The following is a 27,187-nucleotide window of genomic DNA, read 5'->3' as shown; positions in this document are numbered from 1 at the left end:
GCTCTGTCGGGCTGAGACAGGCTGGGCAGCACTCAGCTCGTGCGGAGGGGAGGGCGGAGGGCTGAGCCCTTTAGAGGAAGCGGTTGGCTGTGGCCCTGGAAGGGCTTGTTGGCCATAGGACCCCGTCTGCAGCATTTCCTGCCTCCCTTCTTTTGAAAGAGGGTTTGGAGCCGTGTGGACGCTCCCTTTCGAAAGACCTCGGTGGCACTTTGAAAGAGCAGATCGGAATGCCGATCTGAAAAATGGCGGTGGGCGCTCCCTTTCAATGGCCGCTTTTTCGAAAGCTGAACTTCGATTTTCGCCCTTTCGAAAGGGCGCTGACATGTAGACACAGCTAAAGTGTTCAGAACACATGAACACTGCTGAACTACAGCACTTCCACCTCTATCACTTCAATCCCACTTTTGTTTAAGGGTTACAGTAATTCATCTTCCAAGGGGTGTAGTCAGTGGACTTAACCCACTGTGTTGACTAACATCAAAAATGCTATTGTTTTATATAAAGGTTGGGAGGGTGAGTGGGGGAGGGAGAATAAAACTCACTGCCTTTGCCTCTTGAGTACTGAGGGGTTGGGATAAATAAGAACCTGAATCTAAAGTGTCCCTGGTTTTGTTCTACAAAACCAAACTTAGGCCTCCTTGGCCCATTTCTAACTAGAAACTGTTTTATGATAAGGGGAGGATGGATTGTTTCTGTGTTGTGATTTAAAGAACTTACCCTTCATAGGAGACTGTTAGACCAGCAACTGGAACATTTTCACAGACAGTGTAAAAAGCAGTAAAGAAGATCAGGTATTCAGTTAAAGAGATCCAGAAGGCTATGTTGGCAGCTTGAAAGGTATTTATCTTGAATTTTTTCATTAGTAAGCCACCAAGAAAATATCCAGCGCTTATAATTGGTAAGCTGTAAACACCTAGGAAGATACAAGCAAATAAGTCTTTCTTGTTGTGCAAATTTGTATCATATAAAACCCTCAGTGACGTCACTAGCTGGTCACTAAAATGAGATAGAATGGGAGTGTACCTAATAAATAGAGAGCCTGGGATGCAGATTTCCCATACTGTTGTTCCAAATATTTCGGCATGAAGGATATCATGCCAATGAAAGCACTGAACTGCAGCACACTTATCAGTATAAACAACATATAAACTGTGTTGTAAAACAGGCTTCTGAGGAATGGGATGAAATCTGGAATGAAAAAATATAACAAGTTATTAGGAAGCTTTACAAAATGACTTTGCTCAGTGTAGCTGAGGAAGAAGGGAAGTAGGGGCGGCCCTAAATTAGATCCAGTTTGATCCTGGATTTGGTCAGTGGCCACAGATGTAATGAAACTAACTCCATCTGGAAGGGCCCCAGAGGGTCTTTTGACAATTCTGGATATCCCTCACTTAACCCATCACACCCCAATCCCAATGTAACGAACTGCACTAAAGCACAAGTGAGTGCTTCTCTCTCTCTCTTTTTATCATGATGTATTTGTATAAGTCATTCTGATGGCTCATAAACCACTTGGCCAGCATTAACTCATTCTGGCTGGGTCTACACTGGAGAGTTTTGTCGACAGCAGGGCCCTTCTGACGATATAACTCAGGGAACGTCTACACACTTACAGCATTCTGTCATCAGAACTCTGCATTTTCCCTGACAGTATTATCCCTCAAAAATTTGAAACATCTCTGGACATCGTACTGTTGACAAAAGTGCAGTGTGGACACTTCTGTCGACAGAGAGGGCTTCCGGTTGCCGGGCAGCCCTCTTTGCAGAGCTGCCATTCCACTTTCTGGCGCCAAAGGACAGTACAGTCTGGTAGTTCTCTGTTGACAGAGCAAGTTGTGTGTAAATGCACTCTGTTGACAGAGGTTCTGTCGAGGTTACTCTGTCAACACATGCTTCTGGTGTAGACATAGCCTCTGGGTTTGTTTTCTTGCCCTCATCTTAAAAACAAAACCTGTAATTGACTCTCTTCTTGCTTCAGTCTCCCCTAACCCTCCATTTTCACTACAGGATCTTTTATTATCCTCATTCCTTCCATGCAGGTGTTCTTGCTTTGGTGCATGTTTCTTTCACAGTGGAATTCACACACATCTCAATTTAATTATCTTTTAAGCATAACTTGCATATATGAAACACACATGGATATAAACTCTTCTTTCCACCACACCAGGCTAGCTAGATCTCCTTATTCTTTCAGATTTTACATTCCTGAAATGCTGCACTGCTGGTCTCGTAATGGTTCCCTACAATTTAATCCCTGGCTCCTCCACCACACTTCTAAGAACTTAATCCTGAACTTCTCATTCAGTTTAACCTCCAACTGAAGTTAGTGGGACTGGGTTTCTCTAAGAGTTTTGCCTGAATAAAGCCTGCAGAATCAGTAGCCAAATCTTTAAAAAAATTCCTCTCTGTTTCATTTTTTGCACCATCTACCATGATGGTCTATTGTCAAGAAATGTTTCAAGACCAATGACCCCAGCAGTGCTTTTCATGTAAATGTACCCTTTAAGGGAAGGAGGGTTAGCTGTTCAGTAAATGAGGGTTAGACGATCAGTCTCACGATATAGTTTAGTTTATAGTAAATAATCAAATGGCACTAATAGCACACATCCTATGAGCAGGCTGCCTTTTTTGTAGATGCTGAATGGACTAGGATCAAAACATCCAGGAAACGAATGGGAGTGTTCAGTTAAACTACACAAAATAGATTTTTCACTTGAAACCAAGACACGTTTTAATCAGGGGTTTTCAGGGTCAGTGGACTTCCACATAAATACAATAAAAAGTGCTGCTGTGAATGATAACAGCAAGAAGAGGGCTCTGAAATAACACCACGGGATTAGAAATGCTGAGATACGGAACGGACACTTTTCTTCATTGTCAAAAGACTACTTCTTGAGGGGAACCTGGGTATTGATTTTTGGACATGGTAAATGAAACAAAAGGACCCTGTATATAGCAAAGTAAAGATTTAATATAGGTCAGATTTTTAAAAGTAACTCATGACATTGGGTACATTAAATGCAAAGAGGCATCCATCTTGACATCTTCAAGAGATCAGATTTTCAGAGGGCATGCGTTCAGCACTTTCTAAAAATTAGGGCCTGTTAAATGTGTCTGTTGGGACATTCAGTACCACTAGTCACTTTTGACAATATTCTCCTATGACAAATTGTATTTATTTATGTTCCTAGAGGGCTAATATAGAGAGCTTGAAGACGTACAGAAATTTAAAAGGGAAAAAACAAGCTATAACACATATAGGAAATCAGGAAATGTGCAAATCTAAACCTTATTATTTATATCCAAGCAACAATAAAAAAGTTAGTAAATCTTTCTGGGTCTAACTCACCTGTTTTCAGAGGTCAGTCAACCAGTTAGTGCTTTGTAGATCTTTTTTGAGGATTCAGTTGGGATTGAAGTGCTGCATCAGGCTTGCCCATGTTCAGTAAATGAGGGCTAGACGATCAGTCTCACAATATAGACACAGAAGCAGGGGGGAATTCACCTTCTAAGATTTGCTACTTCCTGGCTGTGTCTACACTAGCTCCTAACTTTGAAGGGAGCATGGTAAGTAGGGTGTCGGGAGATTATTAATGAAGTGCTGCATATGCAGCACTTCATTAAGCTAATTCTCCCCCATGGCAACTTCAAAGTTGTAAACTTTGAAGTGCCAGCTCACGTGTAGACACAGCTAACCCATAGGTACTTTGGAGTGCCCGGGCACTTTGAAGTGCCTGTGGGTTAGCCATGGCTACATTCAAGCTGGCACTTTAATAATCTCCCGACACCCTCCTTACCATGCTTCCTTCAAAGTTGGGAGCTAATGTGGACACAGCCCCTGTGATTTTTTACAGTTTCATCGTCTAAACCAAGGGTATTGAACACGTGACCTGCAGGCCAGAATCCGGACCACAGACCCTTTTTATCCAGCCCGTGGAGCACCAACAGCACCATTTGTAAAAGGTGGCTGGGCGGCTCTCAGCCACATGTGGCTCTTTAAGGAGCCATTTGTGGATCCTGTCTCTACCACCTGACTCCTTCTCCAACTCCCATACAGTGCAGCAGTGGCAGAGAGAAGCAGCAGGGGATAAGCACACTGGAGGTGCATGCAGCTCTTTGAACAATAAATGTTCAGAGCCACAAAAGCACTGTGCTGCTCTGTGCACGCGTCCCTCCCCAGCACTTGGAAAGAGAAATGTGTGGTAGTGGTGATGGGGGCAGCAGCAACAACAGTGGCTCCAGTAAGTCACCGGCATTGGCTTATAGCAGTGGGGAACTGGATCTGGAGTAAGCGAGGGGAAAAGGCAGGGACTGGGTTAAAGCACGGGCGCTGGGGGGCGCCTGGCTCTGGGGGGTGGAGAATTGGTTAAAGTGGAGGGCTGGGGCTGTCTGTCTTTGGAGGAGGGCAGGTGGAATTGGGTTTAAGCAGGCAGGGGCTTCAGATGCTTGAATCTGGTGGAGGGGAAGGAAACTGAGGATTTTGAATGTCTGAAAATTGTGACTACTAGAGGTACTTATAATTTTTAAAGGGACACTTCATAAAAAAAGGTTGAGAAACACTGGAGTAGAACTCTATTTAATTGGATCAATGGCTGGCTGGAGGGATCCAGCTGTTAAGCAATTCATTTGAGTCCAGTTTTTTCAGTGCAGTGAGGTGCTGTGAGCTGCCCCTGCTGCAAAGTTCATGGAGTAGGAGAGCTGGGGGAAGCCACACAGCCCCAATGAAGAGCAGTCTGCCAAAGGAGCAGCGAGGGCAGCAGTACATGAAGCTCTTGGGTAAATTAATCCCAGGTTTGCAGCAGGTGGTTTGGGTCTGGGAGGGGGATTAAGCCTGGAGATGGGGTGGTGGTGGTTGGGGCGATTTTGTGTTCGGCCCCCGGAACATGTAAAAAATTGCTGTGTTCCCCTGTTGAAAAAAGGTTGGCCACCCTTGCTCTAAGCTTTGCCAGGGCACAATAGCTTTGCCCAGCTCTAGTCATAAGTGATGGCTGGCTGGAAACAAAATTCCCAAAACTATTACCCCTGAAATTTGGGAGAAGCAGCAGGTGACTCTGGATCTCAATCTCATAGGCTGTGTCTACACTGGCATTCCTCTTTCAAAAGAAGCATGCAAATGAGGGAAATCAAAAATGCAAATGAGGTGCAGATTATACATCGGCACCTCATTTGCATATTCTTCTTTTGAAAGAGCTTTTTTGAAAGAAGAAAAGCCGTGTAGACACGGCTCTTTCGAAGATGGGGTTTACTTTCAAAAGAGCCACATCTACACTGCTTTTCCTCTTTCGAAAGAATACAACAATTGGGTGTCAGATATGTAAATCTGCACCTCATTTGCATTTCCGATTTCCCTCATTTGCATGCTTCTTTTGAAAGAGAAATGCAAGTGTAGACACAGCCACAATGTCAAGTCCCTGGCCGTGTCTACACTAGCCAAAAACTTCGAAATAGCCATGCAAATGGCCATTTCCAAGTTTACTAATGATGCGCTGAAATACATATTCAGCGCCTCATGAGCATGCGGGCAGCTGCGGCACTTCGAAATAGACGCGGCTCGCCGCCATGCGGCTCATCCAGATGGGGCTCCTTTTCGAAAGGACCCCAGCTACTTCGAAGTCCCCTTATTCCTATCTGCTCATAGGAATAAGGGGACTTTGAAGTAGCCGGCGTCCTTTCGAAAAGGAGCCCCGTCTGGATAAGCTGTGCGGCGGCGAGCTGCATCAATTTCAAAGTGCCGCAGCAGCCCGCATGCTCATGAGGTGCCGAATATGTATTTCAGCGCTTCATTAGTAAACTTCGAAATGGCCATTTGCATGGCCATTTTGAAGTTTTTGGCTAGTGTAGCCGTAACCTCTGAGAGTAAAGAAAGATTTCCCTAGCACTCTTGCTAATTTTAATGCATTCTACTATATAAGGACAGTGGTCTGTTCAGGAGATAGTTAGCTGAACTTACCTTTAGTGAGTTCATTCATTCTAAATTTGTGTTGAGTTTCATCTCTCTCTTGTGGTTGTGATGCGCTTCTTGAACTTAATAACTCTGTATCTCTTACTTGTCCTTCCTTGGGAAGGGATTTGGGCAGAAAGCAAAAAGGTATTGCAGTAAGCAGAGTCACTGATCCACACATCAGAATGCCCAGCCACCATGCCCCAACCCAACGGGCATCAGTAAGTGTTATAGTCACGTCCTCTAAAAATAAATGAACACATATCTCATTAATAAAACAGTTTGAAAGATTCAACGTGTCTCTTAAAATTTGGCTTCTGAATGTCACTAATATCCCCTCCTCATGCAAATTTAGATGCAAATCTCCATATTTTATTGTGAATACATGGGGTTTTTCCCCATTGTTAAGCTATCCCAGATGAGAGAATACCTTAGCAGATGATGGTTACGTCTACACCGGCACAAAACTTCAAAATGGCCTAAAATCTTCTGTAGCATAACTCAGTGGTAGCTATATCTGAAGTGCTACTCTCTTTGGGCCTGGTTTTCTGCTACTGTGCTGAATGTGGGGTAAAGAGTCATTAAACATGAATGTTAGCACCATGGGGGCAAACGCAATGTACAGGACGAGTAGAAACAATCCTCTTCCTCATTCTTCTCATCCAGGGTGAATTGAAAATAGCTTGGTCTTTGCTTAAGAAATGGTACATTTCTGATCTTTTTAAGGGCTAAGTTCTCTGCTTGTTAAAACTGGTTCAACTCCACTGAGGCTCATATCAGTACCCCCTATATAACTCTTTTCAGGAGTCCAGGGAAGCTGCACCAGTTTACACTAGCTGAGAGCTTGTTCCTATGATTGTAGGATACAAAACCCATCAATGAGAGATTAGAAACCAGGAGCCACTCCTGCTTCGGCATTTTGGCACAGTGTCTCCAGAGACCTAGTGGGGAGGATATTCAAGGGGCCCCACTTACACCCTTTTACCTTGTGCCAATCCAGCACTTTCCTTAGGTTAAGGTCCACGACAGAATTCCTCAGGCTTGTGCTTGGCCCTTATATAGGCATGCCACAGGCAGGTGGGAAGGAATAGGAACAAGGGGATTTCGAAGTTGGTGGGGTCTCCATCTGGATGAGCCGCACAGGAGAGAAACGCAGCAATTTTTAAGTGCCGCAGCCAGCAGCATGTTAATGAGGTGCTGAATATGCATTTTAGCTCCTCATTAGTAACCTTTAAAATGGCCATTTGCATGGCCATTTCGAAGTTTTTTGTCAGTGTAGACACAGACGATACGTTTGATAGATTCTTTCATTCTTGCTTGAATTCAGGTGGTTTGTTGAACTGAACAACATAGGATTTCCCATCAGAAAAGTACTACTAACAAACTGGCATAAAACTGCAAGCCCTGGTGACGATGAAATATACACAAATCTTCCCTGTTCGTTAATACAGACAGAATTTATATTCATTACCTATATCAGTGAATCCCAGATCCACATACAGTTCCGCACAGTATGATCCCAACATGTAACCAAGGAAAGCGCCTATTACTGTTGCTACCTGTAGGCACGCTGAAATTGGGAAGAGGAAAAATACATAAAATTAGACATTATCGTTAATATTTTTTACAGAAAATAGCGTTGTTTTTACCCCAGTTCAGTTGCTTGACCCCCATTTGGAATTTGTCTAGTGGTTAAAGCAATGGACTTTGAGTCAAGATATCACGGCTACGTCTGCACTTGCTTTCCTCTTTCAAAACAGGAGTGAAAATGAGGGAAATCAAAAATGCAGATGAGGCACAGATTTACATATCTCATGCTTAATTTGCATAATCTTTTTTCAGAAGAGATTCTTTCAAAAGAAAGGAAGCAGTGTAGATGGGGCTCTTTCAAAACTACATCCCATCTTCAAAAGAACCCGTTTTCCTATTTTGTTTCGGGAAGAAGGGTTCTTTCGAAGATGGGGTTTATTTTTGAAAGTGCCCCGTCTACACTGCTTCTTTTCTTTCAACAGAATCTCTTCTGAAAACAGATTATGCAAATGAAGCATGAGATATGTAAACCAGTGCCTCATATGCATTTTTTATTTCCCTCATTTGCACTCTTCTTTTGAAAGAAGAATGCAAGTGTAGATGTCGCCCATGTGTTCTATGCCCAGCTCTGTCACTAACTTGGTTCCACTCTGGCTACGTTTAGAGGGTTTCGTTGACAAAACCCAGGAGCAGCCACATTCGCAAGGCATTCTGCCAACAGTAAATTGACAGAACACAGCACTTTCGTGAGCAGCATTATCATGCGCCCCACAAGGAGGAACGTCTCTGTTGACAGAGATCTGTTGCCAGATAGCCGGTCTGAACTTTCCAAGGGGCCTTCTGTCAAAAGAAAAGGCCCTAAGGGTGCTGTGCAACTGCCCTGGGTGGACATCCTGTCCACAGCCAGCAGAGTCCATGGTCCCTGCCTCCAGCCATTCTTAAAGGCACAGGGAGCTCCAGAAACCCCATGGCAGGAGGCTGAGCACGTGGAAGCAGCCCAGCAGCATGATGCTCATCCCCATGCCATGGAGCCACTCCTCTCAAGCCAGCTTTCAGAGATGGCAGAGAGCCAGGCCCCTTGTGACCCCCCTGGCCCTTCGAGGGAGCAGCCCGAGGGGTCTTCAGTGCCACCCCAGGGCACAAAGCATCAGGCCCCCACCTGGACTGGGGCTGAGGTCCAGACCCTGTTGGACCACTGGGGATAGAGCCCCTCCTTGATCCCAAAATAAAGCAGATGAATGCCCCCACCAACTCCCAGCCGGCCACCGCCCTGGTGGCATGGGGCTGCCCTATCCACACCATGGAGCAGGTGTGGGCGAAGATGAAGAAACTCTACTAGGGCTATACCTGGGCACGCAATGCTAGGTGGAGATCTGGGACAGGACGCACGGCCTGTTCCTACTACAGGGAGCTGCACCACCTCCTGGGGGCAGATGACACATCCCCTCTGCCTGCCCCCATCAACCCCATGGAGGAGCCCCACCCCGGCAGTTGGAGCCGGAGAAGGAGCAGCATCCCGGGATCCAACCCCCACCAGAGATGAACACAGAGTCCAAGGCAACTGAAGGCATCCTCGTCATCACCCTGGAGTCGGGATCTCCAGCAGGCCACCTCCAGGGTTTCCCCAGTGCTGGGCAAGGGTGCCTCCAGTAAGTTCCTTGCGCATCGCACTCCCCAGGGTGTGGGAGGAGGGCACAGATGGGGCATACTGCAAGCTTTGCCAGGCTGGCTTGGGTGGGACCTTGTGCTGCAGTCACAGCACATGGAACCACACGCAAGGTAGCATTTCCCATCCAAACCCAGCGGGCAGCCCCTGGGCACAGGAGCCTGCTGCCAGTCTCATGGGAGGCCTGACAAGCCCCAGACCGGAGGGGGAGGGGCCTGCCAGCCGTTGCCATGGCTAAAAGAGGGTCAGCCACATGGGTGATGGCCTGACCCCAGACACACCAAGGAGCATAGCTCCCAGCACATGGGTACGCCTGGCGGTGAGAGTCAGCACCTGTTCCTGCGGTCAGCACTGCAAGTTGCGTGTGTGGGTGCAGGGGGGTCCCCAGGAGGGCCAAGCTGTGCCCTGCTCACCTGCCACCCATGTGGGGACCCCTCTGTGGCCAGACGCCCCCACTTGGCTGCTAGCCTGAGAGCCACAGTGGTCCATCTGGTCCCCAAGGCACCGCAGTGTCCTTGTGTGGCAGGGCCTGCTGTGCAGGCCACACATGCCAATGGTCCCAGGACATCCCCATCCTGTGGCCCGGTGGGTACTGGTTGCTGCTTATGGTGGGGGGGCAGGGCCTTAGGAGCTGTGTTATATGAATGACTCATTGTCGCTCCTGGTATTCTTTACAGCTGGACTTGAACTGAGTGAGGGCCAAGCCAGCCCCATCTCCCCATCAGGGCGAGCCAGCCCTACCCCAGGACTGGAGCAAGCCAGCCCCGAGGCACCACCAGGGTAAGCCAGCACCCCTCCGCTGTGAGGGTGGGCCTGCAGCTGGAGGAGCTGTCGCCAGGCAAACAATCTCCTCCAGAGGTCCCACACTGCCACCCTCTGGAGGCTAAATGATCTCCTGGAGCAGCAGCTGTGGGATGACTCGGTCCTGGGTCGCAGATTTGGGACCAGCTGATGTCCCATTTTGACACTGCCATGGGCATCTGGTTGGACCTGTTGTCCAGCCACCCAGAGCCGTCACCCTTGCTACCACCGTTCCCCCTGCCCTCACTGACCGTCCCCCAAGGATTCCTCAAGGTTTGGCAGTGTCTGAGAGCCATGCCTGTCCCCCACTATGCCCAATCCCTGCCATGCCCACCCCCCTGCTTCACCTGCTGAGCCCCACCCTGTTGCAGCCCCACCTCCTCCATACCTCCTGGTGCTCCCAGCCCCACCCCAGCACCAACAGGGACCCTGAACCCTTGGTGGGAGGGGATCCCAAGGTCAACAATGCTAGGGGGCCCGCTCCCCCATGGGGTCATGGCCCACCACCTACTTGATGGACTGAGGCCCCCACTCCCTGTCCCAAGCCCTCCACACACATAGTTTGCTGTTTGTACATAGTTTGTTTTTGCACCGTTTATTTTCAAAATGTTTCTCTTTGTTAAAATAAAAAAGTTATTTGACTACCTCCTATGCATCCATGGTTATTGTGTGGGGGCTGGGGAGGAGGGAGGGAGTGAAGGGAAGGGTCACAGTGGGAATGGGTTAGGGCTGTTGCCCAGGACCCCTGTGCCCTAGAGAGTGTCACTGGGGGCAGTGGGAGAAGCTATCCCTCAGGGCCTGGCAGACTGGAGCTGGGCCTGGCTGCTTATAGCCATCGCTAGCATCTGCCCTGACCCCGGGAGGAAGGCCTCCTCCGTCCCTTCCACTATGTTGTGAAGGGCACAGCACATGGCCACCACATGGGGTATTTTGTGCTCCTCTACATCCCGATGGGGGAGAAGGCACACTCAGCCTGCATCAAGGCACAGCTGAGTTGGGCATTAAAGAGTTCCTGACTGGGGTACCGCTGGCCAGTATATGGCCTCATAAGCCAGAGCATGAGGGGGTAGGCTGCATCCCCCATGATGCAGAGTGGCACATGCACATCCTCAATCATCAGCTCCTGGCAGGCAATGAAGGTGCCCAACACCCTTCTGGAGTTGCAGAACACCTGGCCATCATGTGCCTGGCCCACCCACCCGACGTAAACCTCAATGAAGTGTCCACAATGGTTGACCAGGGCCTGCAGCACCATCAAGAAATATCCCTTGCGGTTGATGTAGTTGGCTGTGCTTAGTCCAGGGCACAGATGGGGATCTTGGTCCCACTGATATCTCCAAAGCAACTGGGGAATCCCAAAGCAGCGAATCTGGTCATGACCACGTCCACATCTGCCAGACAGACACCCCTCTGCAGCAGGAGCATGTTGATGGTTGTCATGACCTGCAAAGGGAGGGGACCGAACACACACATCAGGGACAGAGGGAGGGCGTCTCTGTCCTCCTTCTATCCCCTTCCCTCCAAGCTCTCCAGGAGCGCCACCTGAGAGTCCCCCCGCCCCAGCAGCAGGGCTGTGTGAGGGTGGGATGGCATGGTCCCCTGTGGATGAGGCTACCTCCCCCCCCACCACCACGCGCACACACAGTGTCCCTTGCACTCCCAACCCTGCTTTCCACCCTTCTGGTGTAGGGACTGCAGCCTGAGAGCACCTTACCTCTCTGAGGAGGCCCCTACAGCGTACTTCGGCACAGCAGTCTGGTTTCCCATGGAGCAGTAGCTGTTGGGGGTGGCGAGCTTCCACAGGGCAATAGCAACCCACTTCTCCATGGGGTTGGCAGGCCATAGCCTGGCATCCTCTCTCTGGAGGGCAGGGGTGAGCCAGGCGCAGAGCTCCAGGAAGTGGGCCTTCCACATGCAGAAGTTCTGGAGCCACTGCTGGTTGTCCCACTGCCCCATGACCAGCCAGTCCCACCAGCTGGAGCAGATGCTGTGCCTCCAGATGTGCCTGTGCACCTGGGGGCAGGGGGTGAGCGCAGATGGACCCATGTGGCAGCAACACTGTGCTCCTAAAGCTGGTGTTCGGCTCACCCTCCCAGAGAAAGAGGAGGAAAGCCATGGTGAGGTGCAACAGATGCTGAAGTGCCTTTGGGTGGGGCCAGTGCAAGCCCAGGGGCTGCTCTGATACAATGGCTAGATGGGAAGTTCTGTGTCTCTCAGCACGTGTCGAACCCCTGTACTAGCGGCTGCACTGTCTCTTGCAGAGGTAGGCACGCCTCACCACGGGCAGAGACTGCAGGGGGACCCTTCAAGGTTGTGTCTCACCGGGACTCCCAGAAGGGATTGCCAGCCATACAACCATGTCTGAAGGGCTTCAGGGGTCTGTTCTGTTGGGAGAGCATCCAGCCAGCCTGGCTGCACTCTGTTGACAGAGCAGATCGAAAGATCAATCCACTTTGCTGTATGACCGTGATCTGTTGACAGAGGTTGTGTTGGAAGATATCTTCCAAGAGAAACTTCTGCCAGCAGATCGCTCTAGTCTAGACATAGCCTCGACTACGCATTAAGGCTTCAGTTGTGGTATTTTGTACAGTTCTGGGCCCCACCTTTCAGGAAAAACGTGGAAACTGCAAAAAGTCCAGAGAAGAATAATAAAAACGAGTAAAGGTCTTGAAAACATCACATATAAGGAGAGAGAGAAAACTGGGTTTGTTTAGTCTGGAGAAGAGAAGACTGAGAGAAAATATGACAAGTTTTTAGATATGTAACATCTTGTTACAAGGAGGAAAATGAGAAATTGTTCTTGTTAAACTCTGAGGAAAGGACAAAAAGCAATGGGTTTAAATGGCAGAAAGGGTGATTTAGGTCCAACGTTAGGAAAAGCTTCCTGTCAGGGTAGTTAAACACTGGAGCAAATTGCCAACGGAGATTGTGGAATCTGCATCACTGGAGGTTATTAAGTTAGGCAAACACCTGTCAGGAAGGTCTAGTTATAGCTTAGTCCTGCCTGGAGCGGCCTATAAGGCCCCTGATGTCCTACACTTGACTCTGTAAGTAACAGGGCATATTTTGTTTGCTGATTGACTCTTAATATCAGGTCTGCTTGCTTTTAAATCTGAAATTCACTTGCTGTCCCTGTTCCCTGATATGTGCTTCATGGGCCTGAATCTTTCCAGTGATTTTAATGGACTTTGGATCACATCCTCTATTTTTTGTTTACTCAAATATACCAACCATGTACATTTTTCACTAGAATATTTACCCAAAGTGAATGTTGAGGGAAAATGGGTGGATCCCTGAACCCAGGCAGAGCTCCACTAATCTAAGTGCGGCTCCACCTATGCTCAGGGGTCTGTTCAGTTTATTCTCAAGGCAGGATCCCCATCTCCATAGGTGCCAATACATATAATGAAATTCAAATCTATTTGAACAAATAATTGAGACTTTTTCTCCACCATGCACCCACCTCTAGCTACTCCATAAACAAATAAAAAAGAATTTCCGTGAACTATTTACTGTGAAAAGCCAGAAAGGGTAGAGGGAGGGGTTGAGCACTTGAAGATATACCAATGTAAAAAGGTGAATTTTCTGCTTTGGAAAAGTCCTCCACATATGAAATGCCTAATGGAATGATGGGAGTTTCACCAATGCCACGTATTACGTTTCCTACCAACACAAATACCCACATCAGGGACCTCGACTTTTGTTCACACTCTGTGAATAAAACAAGAAACTTGTATTAGTGGTGATATCACTGCCTGGAAATGAGATGCTTTCTACAAAGAGAAATGAACATGAAAACCCATCCAGCCCTTTAGGGTTTGGTAGGGCCTTATAGGCCCAGCACAGAGAATGTGGTCGTAAGGAATCATATACAGTAACCCTGTCAGATAACTGGGAAGGAATGTGCTTCAGAGGCATTATACCTACTGCTACATCACTTTATGGAGTGCAGCTTACTCTCTCCACACAAGCCAGTCAGCAGTGCTGGCCATGGCCCAGGCCAGGGCTTTGCCAAGGGCACCATTTAAGGAGGACAAGGGAGGAGCAGCAGCCATGTGCACTGGGATGCTGTGTGCCCTTCATCCTGGTCCCCTAGCTATTGGGGAGTGAGGAGAAAATGCAAATTACTTCCTCTTCCATCTCCCTTCAACAGCCAGGCGTGAGAAGCATGTACACAAGCCAAGCAATTTTCACTCCTTCCCTGATAATCGGGGAAGAGGAAGAAGACCAAGAAGTGTGCTGATATGCCCAGCTACTGCCACCTTCACCCCCCAAAATGGTGCCCCAAAATGGGCTTTGCCTTTTATCCACCCCACTGGAACTCTGTAATTCCAAATCTAATTTTTAAATACAAAAATATGTTATTTGAAATTTTTCTACCTTTTTTTTTCCTTTCAAGACTAGACTTCAGGTTTCAAAAATTGATGCCACTGATAGGGCTACCACAAAACCACAGGGTGAGCTAGTTCAAAATTCAATAATCTTGTCGGAAGATTCAGTTCATAGTTGTGCAAAGGCAATATTTTGTGCTCTCACTTAAATGTGAAAACTTAAGTTGAAAATTCATACAGAGTTACACAACTCTAACAATGTTCATAGTGAAACCAAAACAATTAGCCCAAAGCAAATGACTGGAAGCCAGGGATTCTGGGTGTTAATCCTTACTTAAATAATGACTTGCTGTAGGCAAACTGTTGAGCACCTCTATGCATCATTTACTGCCTTCATAAAATGAGGCAAATATTTCACTAAAGCCTAAGACGAAAGCTGCCATGTAATATAAAGTATGGTTATGAAGAGGGGGAGGGATAGCTCAGTGGTTTGAGTATTGGCCTGCTAAACCTGCAGTTATGAGCTCAATCCTTGAGAAGGCCATTTAGGGACTGGGGTAAAGAGATACCAGGGATGGTACTTGGTCCTGCCAAGAGGGCAGGGAATTGGACTAAATGACCTCCCAAGGTCCATTCAAGCTCTAGGAGATGTGTAAGTATCATGTGGTAATACACATCATTTTTGTTCATTTTAAAGTTCCAGAAGAGCAATGCACAATGATGAAGGAATTGAAGGCCATGTTCTCCATGAAAATGAGCCACAAAGAACCAGAAGTTAATGACATCCTGTCTACGTATTATTAAGTTTGCATAATAATATTGCATTGTTATGATACAACCTTATCCTTGATTGATGGAACGCTAGCAAAAACAACTCGCTATACCATGAGTATTTCATTGGTCTCTGTGGTGCCATATTAATAGCGCACTGGCAAGGTAGCTGCATGTGTTAAACTGTAAAATAAAATATAGACCTTAGTTTGTAACAGAGAAAGAGACATACCTTCTGATTGCTTCTCCATATGTGTAGAGGACTGGCTTTGATTTGTAAGACACATGGACAAGCTTGATGAAGAATTCTCTAACGGTGAAAGGGTGGTTTCATACTGATACCTGGATGAGTCAAAATAAAAGATTTCCAAGTTAAGAGAGAATATATCTGATCCAGCTCATAAGCCTGATATCTTGTATTAAAACTGTTTAGGAAAGGTATGAAGAGATATAATAAGAAGCAACACTGCATCAGAAGTTAATTGAATGTTCCGTTCACTAACCCAAAATCATTTCCAGAACAAGGAAACTGTCATATCCGGTCAGATGTGTGGACTATCCAATCCAGTATTCAGTCTCTGACAGAGGCTATGTCTACACGTGCCCCAAACTTCGAAATGGCCATGCAAATGGCCATTTCGAAGTTTACTAATGAAGCGCTGAAATGCATATTCAGCGCTTCATTAGCATGCGGGCGGCAGCGGCGCTTCGAAATTGCCGCGCATTGCCGCCGTGCATTGCGTCCAGACGGGGCTCCTTTTCGAAAGGGCCCCGCCTACTTCGAAGTCCCCTTATGCCCATGAGCTCATGGGAATAAGGGGACTTCGAAGTAGGTGGCGTCCTTTCGAAAAGGAGCCCCGTCTGGATGCGCCGCGCTCCGGCAAGGCGCGTCAATTTCGAAGCGCCGCTGCCGCCCGCATGCTAATGAAGCGCTGAATATGCATTTCAGCGCTTCATTAGTAAACTTCGAAATGGCCATTTGCATGGCCATTTCGAAGTTTGGGGCACGTGTAGACACAGCCAGAATCCAGTATCAGATGCTTCAGAGGAAGATGAAAGAACTTATATTCTATAGCTGCGTCTACACGTGCACGCTACTTCGAAGTAGCGGCACCAACTTCGACGTTAGGCGGCGAGACGTCGAAGTCGCTAACCTCATGAGGAGATAGGAATAGCGCCCTACTTCGACGTTCAACGTCGAAGTAGGGACCGTGTAGACAATCCGCGTCCCGCAACGTCGAAATTGCTGGGTCCTCCATGGCGGCCATCAGCTGGGGGGTTGAGAGATGCTCTCTCTCCAGCCCCTGCGGGGCTCTATGTTCACCGTGGGCAGCAGCCCTTAGCCCAGGGCTTCTGGCTGCTTCTGCGGCAGCTGGGGATCTATGCTGCAGGCACAGGGTCTGCAACCAGTTGTCAGCTCTGTGCATCTTGTGTTGTTTAGTGCAACTGTGTCTGGGAGGGGCCCTTTAAGGGAGCGGCTGGCTGTTGAGTCCGCCCTGTGACCCTGTCTGCAGCTGTGCCTGGCATCCCTATTTCGATGTGTGCTACTTTGACGTGTAGACATTCCCTCGCAGCGCCTATTTCGATGTTGGGCTGAGCAACGTCGAAGTTGAACATCGACGTTGCCGGCCCTGGAGGACGTGTAGACGTTATTCATCGAAATAGACGATTTTGATGTCGCAACATCGAAATAAGCTATTTCGATGTTGGCTGCACGTGTAGACGTAGCCTATATGTGCTGCAGACAGTGAGCTGGAACTTGGGTGATCCATACAGTTAAGAGCTGAAGCAGTCAAAGCAGGAGGAGATGAAATGACAGAAAAGGATTTTGTAGAGAGGGGTACAAGTTAGTGATGTATGTGTGTGATTCTGCTTGAGGTGATTATAGGCATCCTTGCAGATGCAGCAGACAGAGGAGAAAGACTCCAGGGCCATGGAAATGAAATATGGAATACAAATAATGCTACAGGTTGCACCTCTTAAAACTGTCAGTCTCTGGTCTGGCAACATCCCTCATCTGGCAGGGTTTGGATGTCCCTGAACCAGCAAGCTAGGAAGAAGGGCAAGCTGCAACCTACATCCTCAGGCAGCCCTGGGGGACTGAAGCCAGTGTCCCTGGCAGCCCATGAAGGGGCAGCTGTGAGGGCAGGAGCCCACATCCCCCAACAATGCTGGGGTAGGGGGCAGCCATGCAGGGTCTTCTGGCAGTCCCATGGGGCCTGAGCCATGTCCCAGGCAGCCCCATGAGGCCAGAGCCAGTGCCAGCTTCTCCTGGTAGCTCTACAGGACTGGGCCTGCCATGCAGGGCTGAAGCTACACCCCTAGGACCCCCAAGGGGCTGGGGCCAGGAGCAAACACACCAAGCCAGAAGTGGCTTATTCAGGCAGCCCCATAGGGCCATAGGCAGGTGTGCAGGGCTGAAGGTGAATCCCTGGCTGGCCTGCCAGGCCAGTGCTGGAGTTGATGTCTGCCGGCAGCCCTAGCAGCATGAGCAGGAGCCCCAGTAGTGGCCTAGACCAGGGTGCCCACACACAGCACTGGATAGGTGAGCAACCCAGTGGGACAGAGGGGCCAGCAGCAGGAAACCTTCCCTCATCCAGCAAATTCTCTTGTTTGGGACCAGCCAGGTCCTGACCATGCCAGACCAGGGAGGTGCAACCTGTACTCCGGTGTCCTAATATGAAAGTGAAGGGCAATACAAATTCAAACTTCACATGCTGAGACATCACAGATCAGGGAAGTAATTATGCATGGTGACAGGTGCCCATTGAGACCAGGAGATGAAACAAAATGGTGAAACATATGCTGCTCCATGGGCACCAAATTTAGGAGTGCTCCAGGGCTCAAGCATCCATGACAAAAAGAGCGGGTGCTCGGCACTCACCAGCCACAGCTGTTTGGCAGCAGTGCTGATCATCTGTTTAGTGAAGCGGGAGGTGTTTGTAGGAGGGTGGAGAGCAGCAAGTAGTGAGCAGGACCTTGGGTGGGGAAGTGGAGAGAGGGTGAAGTCTCAGGGGAGGAGGCAGAGCGGTGGTAGGCAGAGGCAGAGTGGGAACGGGAGCTCAAGGAAGGCGCAGAGTCAGGGAATGGCTTTTTTCCATTAGGGAAAAGAAGTGGAGCACCACTGGGAGAAAAACGCACCAGCACCTAAGGGTTGCCCAATAGAGATGTGAATCGTGAACCATTAATCTTTATTTAGGAAACAGTTATTAATTTTTGAACCCCTCTCAAAAAAAGATGACCATATTCTGATACCCTAATTCATACCTTACTCCACAAGTAGTCCTATTGATTTCAGTGGGACCAGTTGTGGTATAACATATTACTCAAAGTAAGTAAGCATACAACAGTCTGGTCCATTGTTAGCTAAATACTCACCGTTCCATGAGAAAATGAGGTAGTGATATCAAAAGACAGCCAAAAAACATAACTGTGCACCCCAAAGCAATTATTCTTGGTCTATGAAGTTTTGCACCAAAGTAACTCACAAATACTAACACCAACAAGTTTCCTGCAGAAAGGAAAGCATGGTTAATTTTCATACTTGCATGCCAATATACCGCACGTGGATATATCTGTAACAGCAAGGGATTGGCTAGATGATTAAAAAAGACTTTTACCTCAATGACACCTATGGTTTTGCATAAAGTTTTAAGCCAGCCAGGAAATATTCTGACAATAGAATGTTAAGTAAAGTAGAAATTATGACTAAAAAAGAGGAGAATTTCAAATGAGACTGTCAGAAGAAGAAAGCAACGACCGGCATATTAAATTACTGCTGTCAGTGCAGTTTCAGAGAATGTAAATTACAAGTTAATGGAGAAAATAGGGATAAGTAAAGGAATCTAGGTGAATTTGAGCTGGGTGAAATTTATTCAGCAAATATAAATTTGCCAAAAAATGCATTTTTACAGGGCACTGGCGCTATTTGCAAATGTTGGGTCTGACTGAGCTATTAATTTTAGCTGAAAAACTATTGAAATGTCAAAATAGTTTGTTTTCAAAATGAAACATAATACTGATTTGAAATTTCATTGTTTAAACAAACTTTTTTTTAAAGAATATACAGAGTTTAAATTCTGTTCAGAATGAACCCATATTTCCCCAGATTTTTCTGTTTGGAGACTAATATCTATTATTTTCTCAGCTCTGACAAGAAAACTACATAGTGTAATCAGTTTGATACCCCCTTTATATCTTCCCTGATGTGTGAGAAATAACATGGATGAAGAAAGTACCTCATTAAATCATTTTTCTTTAGGGAGGGTGTATCTCATGTGAAGAAAAGCTTTATGATATATTGTAAAAACTATTTTCTAGAAACAAGGCCCCGCAGCTATTGGACAATATATATCTGGTAAGTTATTACTCTCTTAGGACACATTCCAGGTATATGCGTTTTATTGCACAGATTTTAGCACACAAAAGCAATCATAGGGAAAATGCAGAAATATAAATCTAAGGGATTAAAACACTGAAAATAAATACAAGACAATAGATGTAGAGAAAGATTTGATTCATTTATACTAGTTCTAAAAATAAACAGAGGAGAAAAAAGAGGGTACTGTATTGTATGTGATTATAAAACATAAATAAACTCAAAGATCTTAATTCTGATCTCATTCAGATCCATATTATATTTGTATAAATCATGATTGCACTGGATTGACCATGCTTTGGATTTTTACCAGTATAAACGAGAGCAGAACCAGGCCCTGAATGGTCCAGGGTAAGTACAATTTTTGCTACAATTTTTAAGACCGCAGCCTTTTTTCTAGAAAATGCAGAAACTGCCATGCTGAGTTAAGACATGTTTCTATCTAGTCCAATATGGTGTCTTAGAGAAAGGTGTCTCTGGCCAGCACCAGCTGTCTCCGGTGCAAGACATGCTGATGTATCCTTTTTATCTGTAATTGATAAATATACTGCACTGAGCCAGATGTAACACTTAAAAGTTCCCTTTGTACTTAAGAATAGCTCCTACTCTCTGCAATGGAGTATTGCTATTGAGTTTGCTACATGTGACATATTAAAGTTATTTTAATGCTGAAATTTTCAATCAATCAAGATGACAGTATGCACAAGCCTTTTCAGTTATGTGTTTGTAGCAGGGGCTAATTAGTTATAAACCATCACCTTTTTAGACCCGTTTTTCCATGGGTCTGTCTCACAAAAGCTCATCACCTAATACTTTATTTTGTCAGTCTTTAAAGTGCTGCATGACTGCTTTTTTTCTTTTTAGACCCGGCATCAGTAATTTTGATGTGAGACTACCCTGGATGGTTTTGTGTGTCCCTCACAGGTCCCTCTCTCAAGGGCTACGTCTACACATGCCCCAAACTTCGAAATGGCCATGCAAATGGCCATTTCGAAGTTTACTAATGAAGCGCTGAAATGCATATTCAGCGCTTCATTAGCATGCGGGCGGCAGTGGCGCTTCGAAATTGACGCGCCTTGCCGCTGCACGGCGCGTCCAGACGGGGCTCCTTTTCGAAAGGACGCCACCTACTTCGAAGTCCCCTTATTCCCATCAACTCATGGGAATAAGGGGACTTCGAAGTAGGCGGGGCCCTTTCGAAAAGGAGCCCCGTCTGGACGTGCCGCGCGGCGGCAAAACGCAACAATTTTGAAGCGCCGCTGCCGCCCGCATGCTAATGAAGCGCTGAATATGCATTTCAGCGCTTCATTAGTAAACTTCGAAATGGCCATTTGCATGGCCATTTCGAAGTTTGGGGCACGTGTAGACACGGCCAAGGGCTCCAGTCTGAGCCGCCTCTTGGAACTGCACTGGAGGTTGGACAGGGAGTGGGTACATAGGGGTGAGGAGTGGAAGTGTTCTTTGCTCCTTCCCCTACCTCTGCACTGGCCAGCATCAACCAGCCAACATGAGAGGGGAAGTAGTTTATGAAAATTACGTGGCTAGTGCAGATTAATTTCCTCCTGAGGCAAGGAGGTAATCAGGATCTCACGATACAATCAAAATATACCCTTTTAGAGTCAGCCTGATTCCTGGTCAGCTCCTGTAGTTATCAGCTACACATTGCCCTTTGCTCAAGGCTTGTGCCAAAGCCACAAATGTGCCCTATGTTTGACCCTAACCAACCTCATTGAAAAGAGGGTTGGACTCTGGAACAGCAAAGCTGGGAACTTTTCTTACAATCCCTCAGATACGATCACTTTGGAAAGATTGTTTTGGGGTCTCACTTATTCCCACACACCTAGAACCCAACAGATAAAACCAAGCTGCTGCAGAACTTGTCATGCAGCATTTCAGAACCCCCTAATCTCAGGTGAGATTGAAATGTCACAAGCTGCCCTGAGGAATGGGCGACTCAAACATAGTTGCTCTGCCCAAGGAACTGACCAGGGAAGAAATTGTAACACTCCAAGGGGTTCCTCCTTGCTCTGGGGGGAAACCAATCAGCTGTAGACCTATACCCATTTTGGGGGGACAGGGGTCTGTCCATCCCATTCTCACTCACAAGTGTGGGAGATGGCATAGTGGCTGCTCTGCCCTATGATCTATTATGCAGGTAGCCAGAAAAGGGAGACAGGAGGGTGCCCCAGATTCAGGTTATAATCCCACCCTTAGGGATTAAACTGTGTATAGTTACTTTCAGAAAAGTGACCAGAAATAGCACTGTCTCTCTCAACAGATCTGTTCCCTGACAGTTCAGAGTCAAATTTTCAAACCTGAGTTACAGTTTTACTGCTTTTTACTCCTTTTACTCCCCATCCACAGAATGATGATAAATATCCTTATCTGTGTAAAGAGTTTGGACCTCTGTGTATGAACTGTGCGATATAAATGTTAAATATTATCACAGAATCACAGAATCATAGGGCTGGAAGGGACCTCAGGAGGTCATCTAGTCCAGCCCCCTGCTTCAAGCAGGATCAACCCCCACTAAGTCATCCCAGCCAGGACCTTGTCCAGCCGGGACTTAAAAACCTCAAGGGATGGAGAATCCACCACCTCTCCAGGCAACGCATTCCAATGCTTCACCACCCGCCTGGTGAAGTAGTTCTTCCTAATATCCAGCCTACACCTCTCCCTCTTCAACTTCAGATCATTACTCCTGGTTCTGCCACCTGACACCACTGAGAACAGTTTCTCACCCTCCTTTTTAGAGCTCCCCTTCAGGAAGCTGAAGTCTGCTATTAAATCACCTCTAAGTCTTCTCTTCTGTAAACTAAACAAGCCCAAATCCCTCAGCCTATCCTCATAGGTCTTGTGCTCAGACCCTGAATCATTTTTGTTGCCCTTTGCTGAACCTGCTCCAGCAAATCCACATCCTTTTTATACTGGGGGGCCCAAAACCGGACACAGTATTCCAGATGTGGCCTCACCAGTGCCAAATAAAGAGGAATAATTACTTCTCTAGATCTGCTCGAAATGCTCCTCCTAATGCACCCCAGTATGCCGTTAGCCTTCTTGGCTACAAGGGCACACTGTTTACTCATATCCAGCCTTTCATCCACTATAACCCCTAGGTCCCCTTCCATCGTACTGCTGCTGAGCCAGCTGGTCCCCAGCCTGTAACAATGCTTGGGATTCTTCCGCCCCAGATGCAGGACTCTACACTTCTTATTGAACCGCATCAGATTTCTTTTGGCCCAGTCCTCCAATTTATCCAGGTCCCTCTGGATTCTCTCTCTACCCTCCAACAAATCTACCTCTCCCCCTAGTTTTGTGTCATCCGCAAACTTGCTGAGGGTGCAATCCAGTCCCTCATCCAGGTCATTAATAAAGATATTGAATAACACCAGCCCCAGAACCGAGCCCTGCAGCACTCTGCTTGAAACAGACCACCATCCAGATATTGAGCCACTGACCACTACCCATTGGGCCCGACCATCAAGCCAGCTTTCTATCCATCTTATAGTCCAAGGATCCAATCCATATTTCCTTAACTTATGGACAAAAATGTTGTGGGAGACCGTATCAAAAGCCTTGCTGAAGTCAAGGTATATCACATCCACTGACTTCCCCATGTCCACAGAGCTTGTTACCTCGTCATAGAAGCTAATCAGATCAGTCAGGCAGGAGTTGCCTCTGGTGAATCCATGTTGGCTACTTCTGATCACTTTCCCCTCTTCCAAGTGCTCCAAAACAGATTCTTTGAGGATTCCCTCCATTATTTTCCCAGGGATTGAGGTAAGGCTGACAGGTCTATAGTTCCCTGGATTGTCCTTCTATCTTTGGTGTTAAGCAAGCTAGATGTTCTATTGGCAAAATGTAAGAGTCAGATGCTCTGGGCCAGTTCTTAAGCAGATCCAGGAGCTACATGAATGAGAGTATGGACCGTCATTCCTTTTGTCAAAGTGATCCCATTGACTTTGGTGGGCCTAAACCCACAAGCCACAGTTTATAGCACATGGTCACAGACTTAACTACAAGTCACCCAATGGCTGCACAGCCAGGTAAATGTAAAAGGGGGATTGCTCAAACAGCTGTGGAAAGATACTGTTTTGTCAAAGAATATTAAAAAAAATGATTACCAATTTCAAAGCTCCCATTAATAAAGCCCACCAGAGAGGCTGGGATATTGAATCTTCTCTCTATCTGTGTGACTATGCTCTTCATGTAAGATCCAGTCATGGTATTAACTAGATATGAAAACCATAATGCCAGCAGAAATACCTGGGAGAGGAAGAGAAGAATACATTGCCAAATTAACAAGAGTACCACTATTTAGCTTCATAGCTACCTTGCTCAACAAAGCAGTGTTTTCAGGGAAAGCAAATACACTGGAGTATTGAACTTAATACGAATTCAACGTCATACTCTTTATCTGCTGTAATTGCACATGCTGTGCTGACTTCAGTGGGAGTATGCGCACGGGTAAGGATTTTACCTTCCCTCTCTTAACAGACATCTGTGCTACCATTGCTGTTCACCCTTCCTTACCCTTAAATTCCCACTCCTCACCAGACATTACCTACCATGGGCCATTTCTACACAGACCACTTTCTTCGAAAGTGGCATGGTAATACATGGCCCAAAATATGCTAATGAGGCATGGATGCAAATTCCCCGTGCCTCATTAGCATATGGTCACGTGATTTGGAGTCTGGAAGACTGTTCTTCTGGATTCCACAACTCCATGTAGAAGCGCAGCCCGGGGAAGCTTCCAGAACGAAGTCCTTCTTCTGGAGGCCCCTTCTTTCTGAAAATTTTTGGGAAGAAAGGGCTTCCAGAAGAAGGACTTCCTTCCGGAAGACCCCGCCCCCCGGGGGCCACGCTTCTAAACGGCGTTTTGGAGTCCAGAAGAATGGTCTTCTGTTCTCCAAATCACATGACCGTATGCTAATGAGGCATGGGGAGTTTGCATCCATGCCTCATTAGCATATTTCGGGCCGTGTATTACCATGCCACTTTTGAAGAAAGTGGCCTGTGTAGAAACGGCCATGGAGTTTAACAGCCAAGGCCCAGCTTGAAAAGGTAGGTGCTCACCAATTTCCCCATTGAGCAGATGTCTGTTGCAAGAGTGCCATCTGCAGGACTGAACAGCACATGCACCAAAGGAAAAGGAGGGTTACTCACAGCAGTCCCGTTGACTTTGAGAGAGAGGACTACCCATCTGAATAGCTACTCCCCTCCATATGAGCAGGATTCACAAACTGCCCCAAAGTTAGTAAATTTAAAATATTAATATTAAATTATCATTTGGATGACCATACACCCCATTTTGGCCAAAATAGTCCATTTTTAAGCCCTGTCCCAACCGTCCTGACAAAACAAGGCATTCATAGGTTTGCTCTTGCCAACTGATCGTCAATTGGCAAGAGGAAACTGGGCAGATGACAAGTTTGCCAGTGGGGGTCACCCCAGGCAGGGTACAGAAGACCATAGGAGGGGGAATGAGGGAGGGGCAAGGTGTATGGGAGGGGGAGCTTGAGAGAGCAGCTTATGTCAGGACAGCCCCCTGTAAGTGGGCAGCAGGCGGGTTTAGGCTGACCTCATGAAACCTCTTGTTTTCTGTATGGGAAAATCTGGTCACCCTAAAAATAACACAAGCTGAACCTCTCAAGTCTGGCAGTCTCTCATCCTGCAACATGCGTAATCCAGCATGATGCTAGTTAGCTGGACAACCACTTATCATGGGTGTTGCCAAGTTTCCTGTGGTTCCATAAAGTTGTTAACAGCCACCAGGCCTGGCTCTCAGTGTTTTGTGCTGTTATTTAGCTGTAATTTACCACTAAATATCTTCTAAGAGCCCAGTAAGCAGTGGAAGTGTCGGTAATGTGCTAGACAATATTGACTTCCTGGAGTTTGGCAAATTCTCTCATCTGACTGCTCAGGTCCTGAGGGGGCCAAACGAGAGAGGTTTGAGCTGTACGTCCGTCTTTTCAAGTAAGGTTAGTAACTGATAGAGATGATTGAAATACAAATGCACTCATTTGCTAAGGCTGTTACATTTGGATGGGATGTTATTTAGAAACATGAATTAAAATAATATTTTAAGTAACTTCCAAGCTTTTAACTAGTAAATGCTAGTTACAAACAGCAATTGTGAAATACTAACACAAAATGCAACTGTTGTGCTTTAAAAAAAAATCACAATTTCGTATATTCCAAAGCAAAATATTAGCCAATAATTTTGAGTCTGCTTCTGGCAAGCATCCTTTAGCAGTTTCCAGAAATGGAGCATCTATAGCAGAGAAAGGGAAATCCTCTCAGTCCCTCCTTCAGTTTGGAAGGGAAGTTTAACAAGTAGCTTTTAGTGCTCCCTTCAGTGCATCACAGAGCTTAAGGCCCATGGACATTAAACGACATTTTACAGTAAACTAAGTTTGAACTTTATGTTTAACAGTGAGCTTTAGAAAAAGTCAGTGCTTGCTACCCTTGTACCTACAATTCCATGGGTTTATAACTTTTAATCCAGGGGCAAGCAACTACAACAATCTATATATAAAAATTATTAAAATACCACCTTAAGCTTGGAAATACAGCAGAATTTCTCAGTTGCCGCTGGTTTCTTAGCTTCTTTCATGTTTGTGGTGGCTCTGGTATTAACTTGTGACTATTTCAAATGATGCAACTTATAAAAGAAAGAAAAGAAAATACCAGTAAAGGAATACTTTTTAAAAATGCAACATAAGTCTTCTAAGTTTGAATAATGCCAATGCACCAGAACCGTTTCCATTTAAATTAGTGAGCAAAATTAAATAAATACATCAATAAAAAAATAAGCCATTATGAAAAGTAATTATAAACTTTTCTAGTTTAGGAATTTGAATACAAGAAGCTTTATACTCTAAAATGCTGACCCCCTCTGATGAAATAATAACCACCCTCAAAAGCACTGACTTCAATGGCCATGAAAGGCACTCAGATGCCGGAACTCTGCCCTTGTCAGTGGCTGATGGTCTCTGGGGATCACTTGTGAAGTGATCAAGCACATAACAAAGAAGGAAGATTGGCTTCCAGCTTACAGCAATTGTCTGCGGTTCATTCTGATACCCTGTCTCCAATAATGGCCAGTACCATGCCAGAGACTTCAGAGGAAGGAAAAAAAATCTTTTGTAGGTGGTTATATACCAGCTTGACTAACCTGCTCATGCTGGATATTTCTTTCCAGCCACCATCAGTGAGTGGTTAAAGTATGCTCTGAAGCATGATTTCTTTTTATCCTCTCTAATGTAGCTATGCATGTTCTTATTAGTCATATCAATGGCATCTAGTCCCCTTCTGAATGTTACTATGGCCCCGATCAAACTTCCACTTAAGTCAATGGAAGTTTCTCTATTCAGTTCAATGGAAGAGATATTGGGACTTAATCTATTTCGTTCAAGATGTATTAGGAAAACAAAAAGAAACCCTGGACTGGCCTAAAATACTGAAATGAACAAAACCAGAAGCGGTTTCCCCTGAATAAGTTTTGGTAAGTATTCTCTCTCTCTCTCTCCTTGATTCTTTTATCCAAAAAGACTCTACCTTCACTGATGTTCTTCCTGGTATTTTAGCAGACCTAGCAGCTCTGCTAAGACAACTACAGTCTTCAGATTTCATGCATTCTGAGACATCTCTAAGGTCTGGGAGGAGAAAGGACAATACATTCTGGGCTGCCACAATCCTGGAAAAGACACTGAGTGCTTGGGGTTTAACTATGGGAGCCAGCCAGAACGAAACAGAGAAAATGC

At 46.3% G+C, this 27,187-nt stretch overlaps 1 protein-coding gene across 2 annotated transcripts in view; it reads right to left on the bottom strand.

The window, feature by feature from the left end:
• The window catches only part of LOC142007173 (solute carrier organic anion transporter family member 1A2-like), a 37,433-nt gene extending 11,396 nt beyond the window's left edge, over nt 1-26,037 (bottom strand). Inside the window, exons 1-9 of one of the 2 annotated variants that reach the window (XM_074983726.1) lie at nt 25,978-26,037; nt 23,543-23,684; nt 18,419-18,551; nt 15,273-15,382; nt 13,503-13,649; nt 7,413-7,511; nt 5,951-6,184; nt 1,024-1,188; nt 718-913 (exon numbers count right to left, since the gene is read on the bottom strand). In XM_074983726.1, coding sequence (XP_074839827.1) covers nt 718-913; nt 1,024-1,188; nt 5,951-6,184; nt 7,413-7,511; nt 13,503-13,649; nt 15,273-15,382; nt 18,419-18,551; nt 23,543-23,684; nt 25,978-26,037 — 1,286 coding nt within the window. Of the gene's footprint in view, nt 1-717; nt 914-1,023; nt 1,189-5,950; nt 6,185-7,412; nt 7,512-13,502; nt 13,650-15,272; nt 15,383-18,418; nt 18,552-23,542; nt 23,685-25,977 lie in introns of those variants that run through there. The other variant, XM_074983727.1, reaches the window with a different exon arrangement.
• Between the last annotated feature and the right edge of the window lie 1,150 nt (nt 26,038-27,187).

The sequence above is a fragment of the Carettochelys insculpta genome, chromosome 1 (genome assembly GCF_033958435.1).
Source record: "Carettochelys insculpta isolate YL-2023 chromosome 1, ASM3395843v1, whole genome shotgun sequence".
Taxonomy (NCBI): domain Eukaryota; kingdom Metazoa; phylum Chordata; order Testudines; family Carettochelyidae; genus Carettochelys; species Carettochelys insculpta.
The sequence above is the reverse complement of the archived record's forward strand: the minus strand, read 5'-3'. Positions and strand labels throughout refer to the sequence as shown.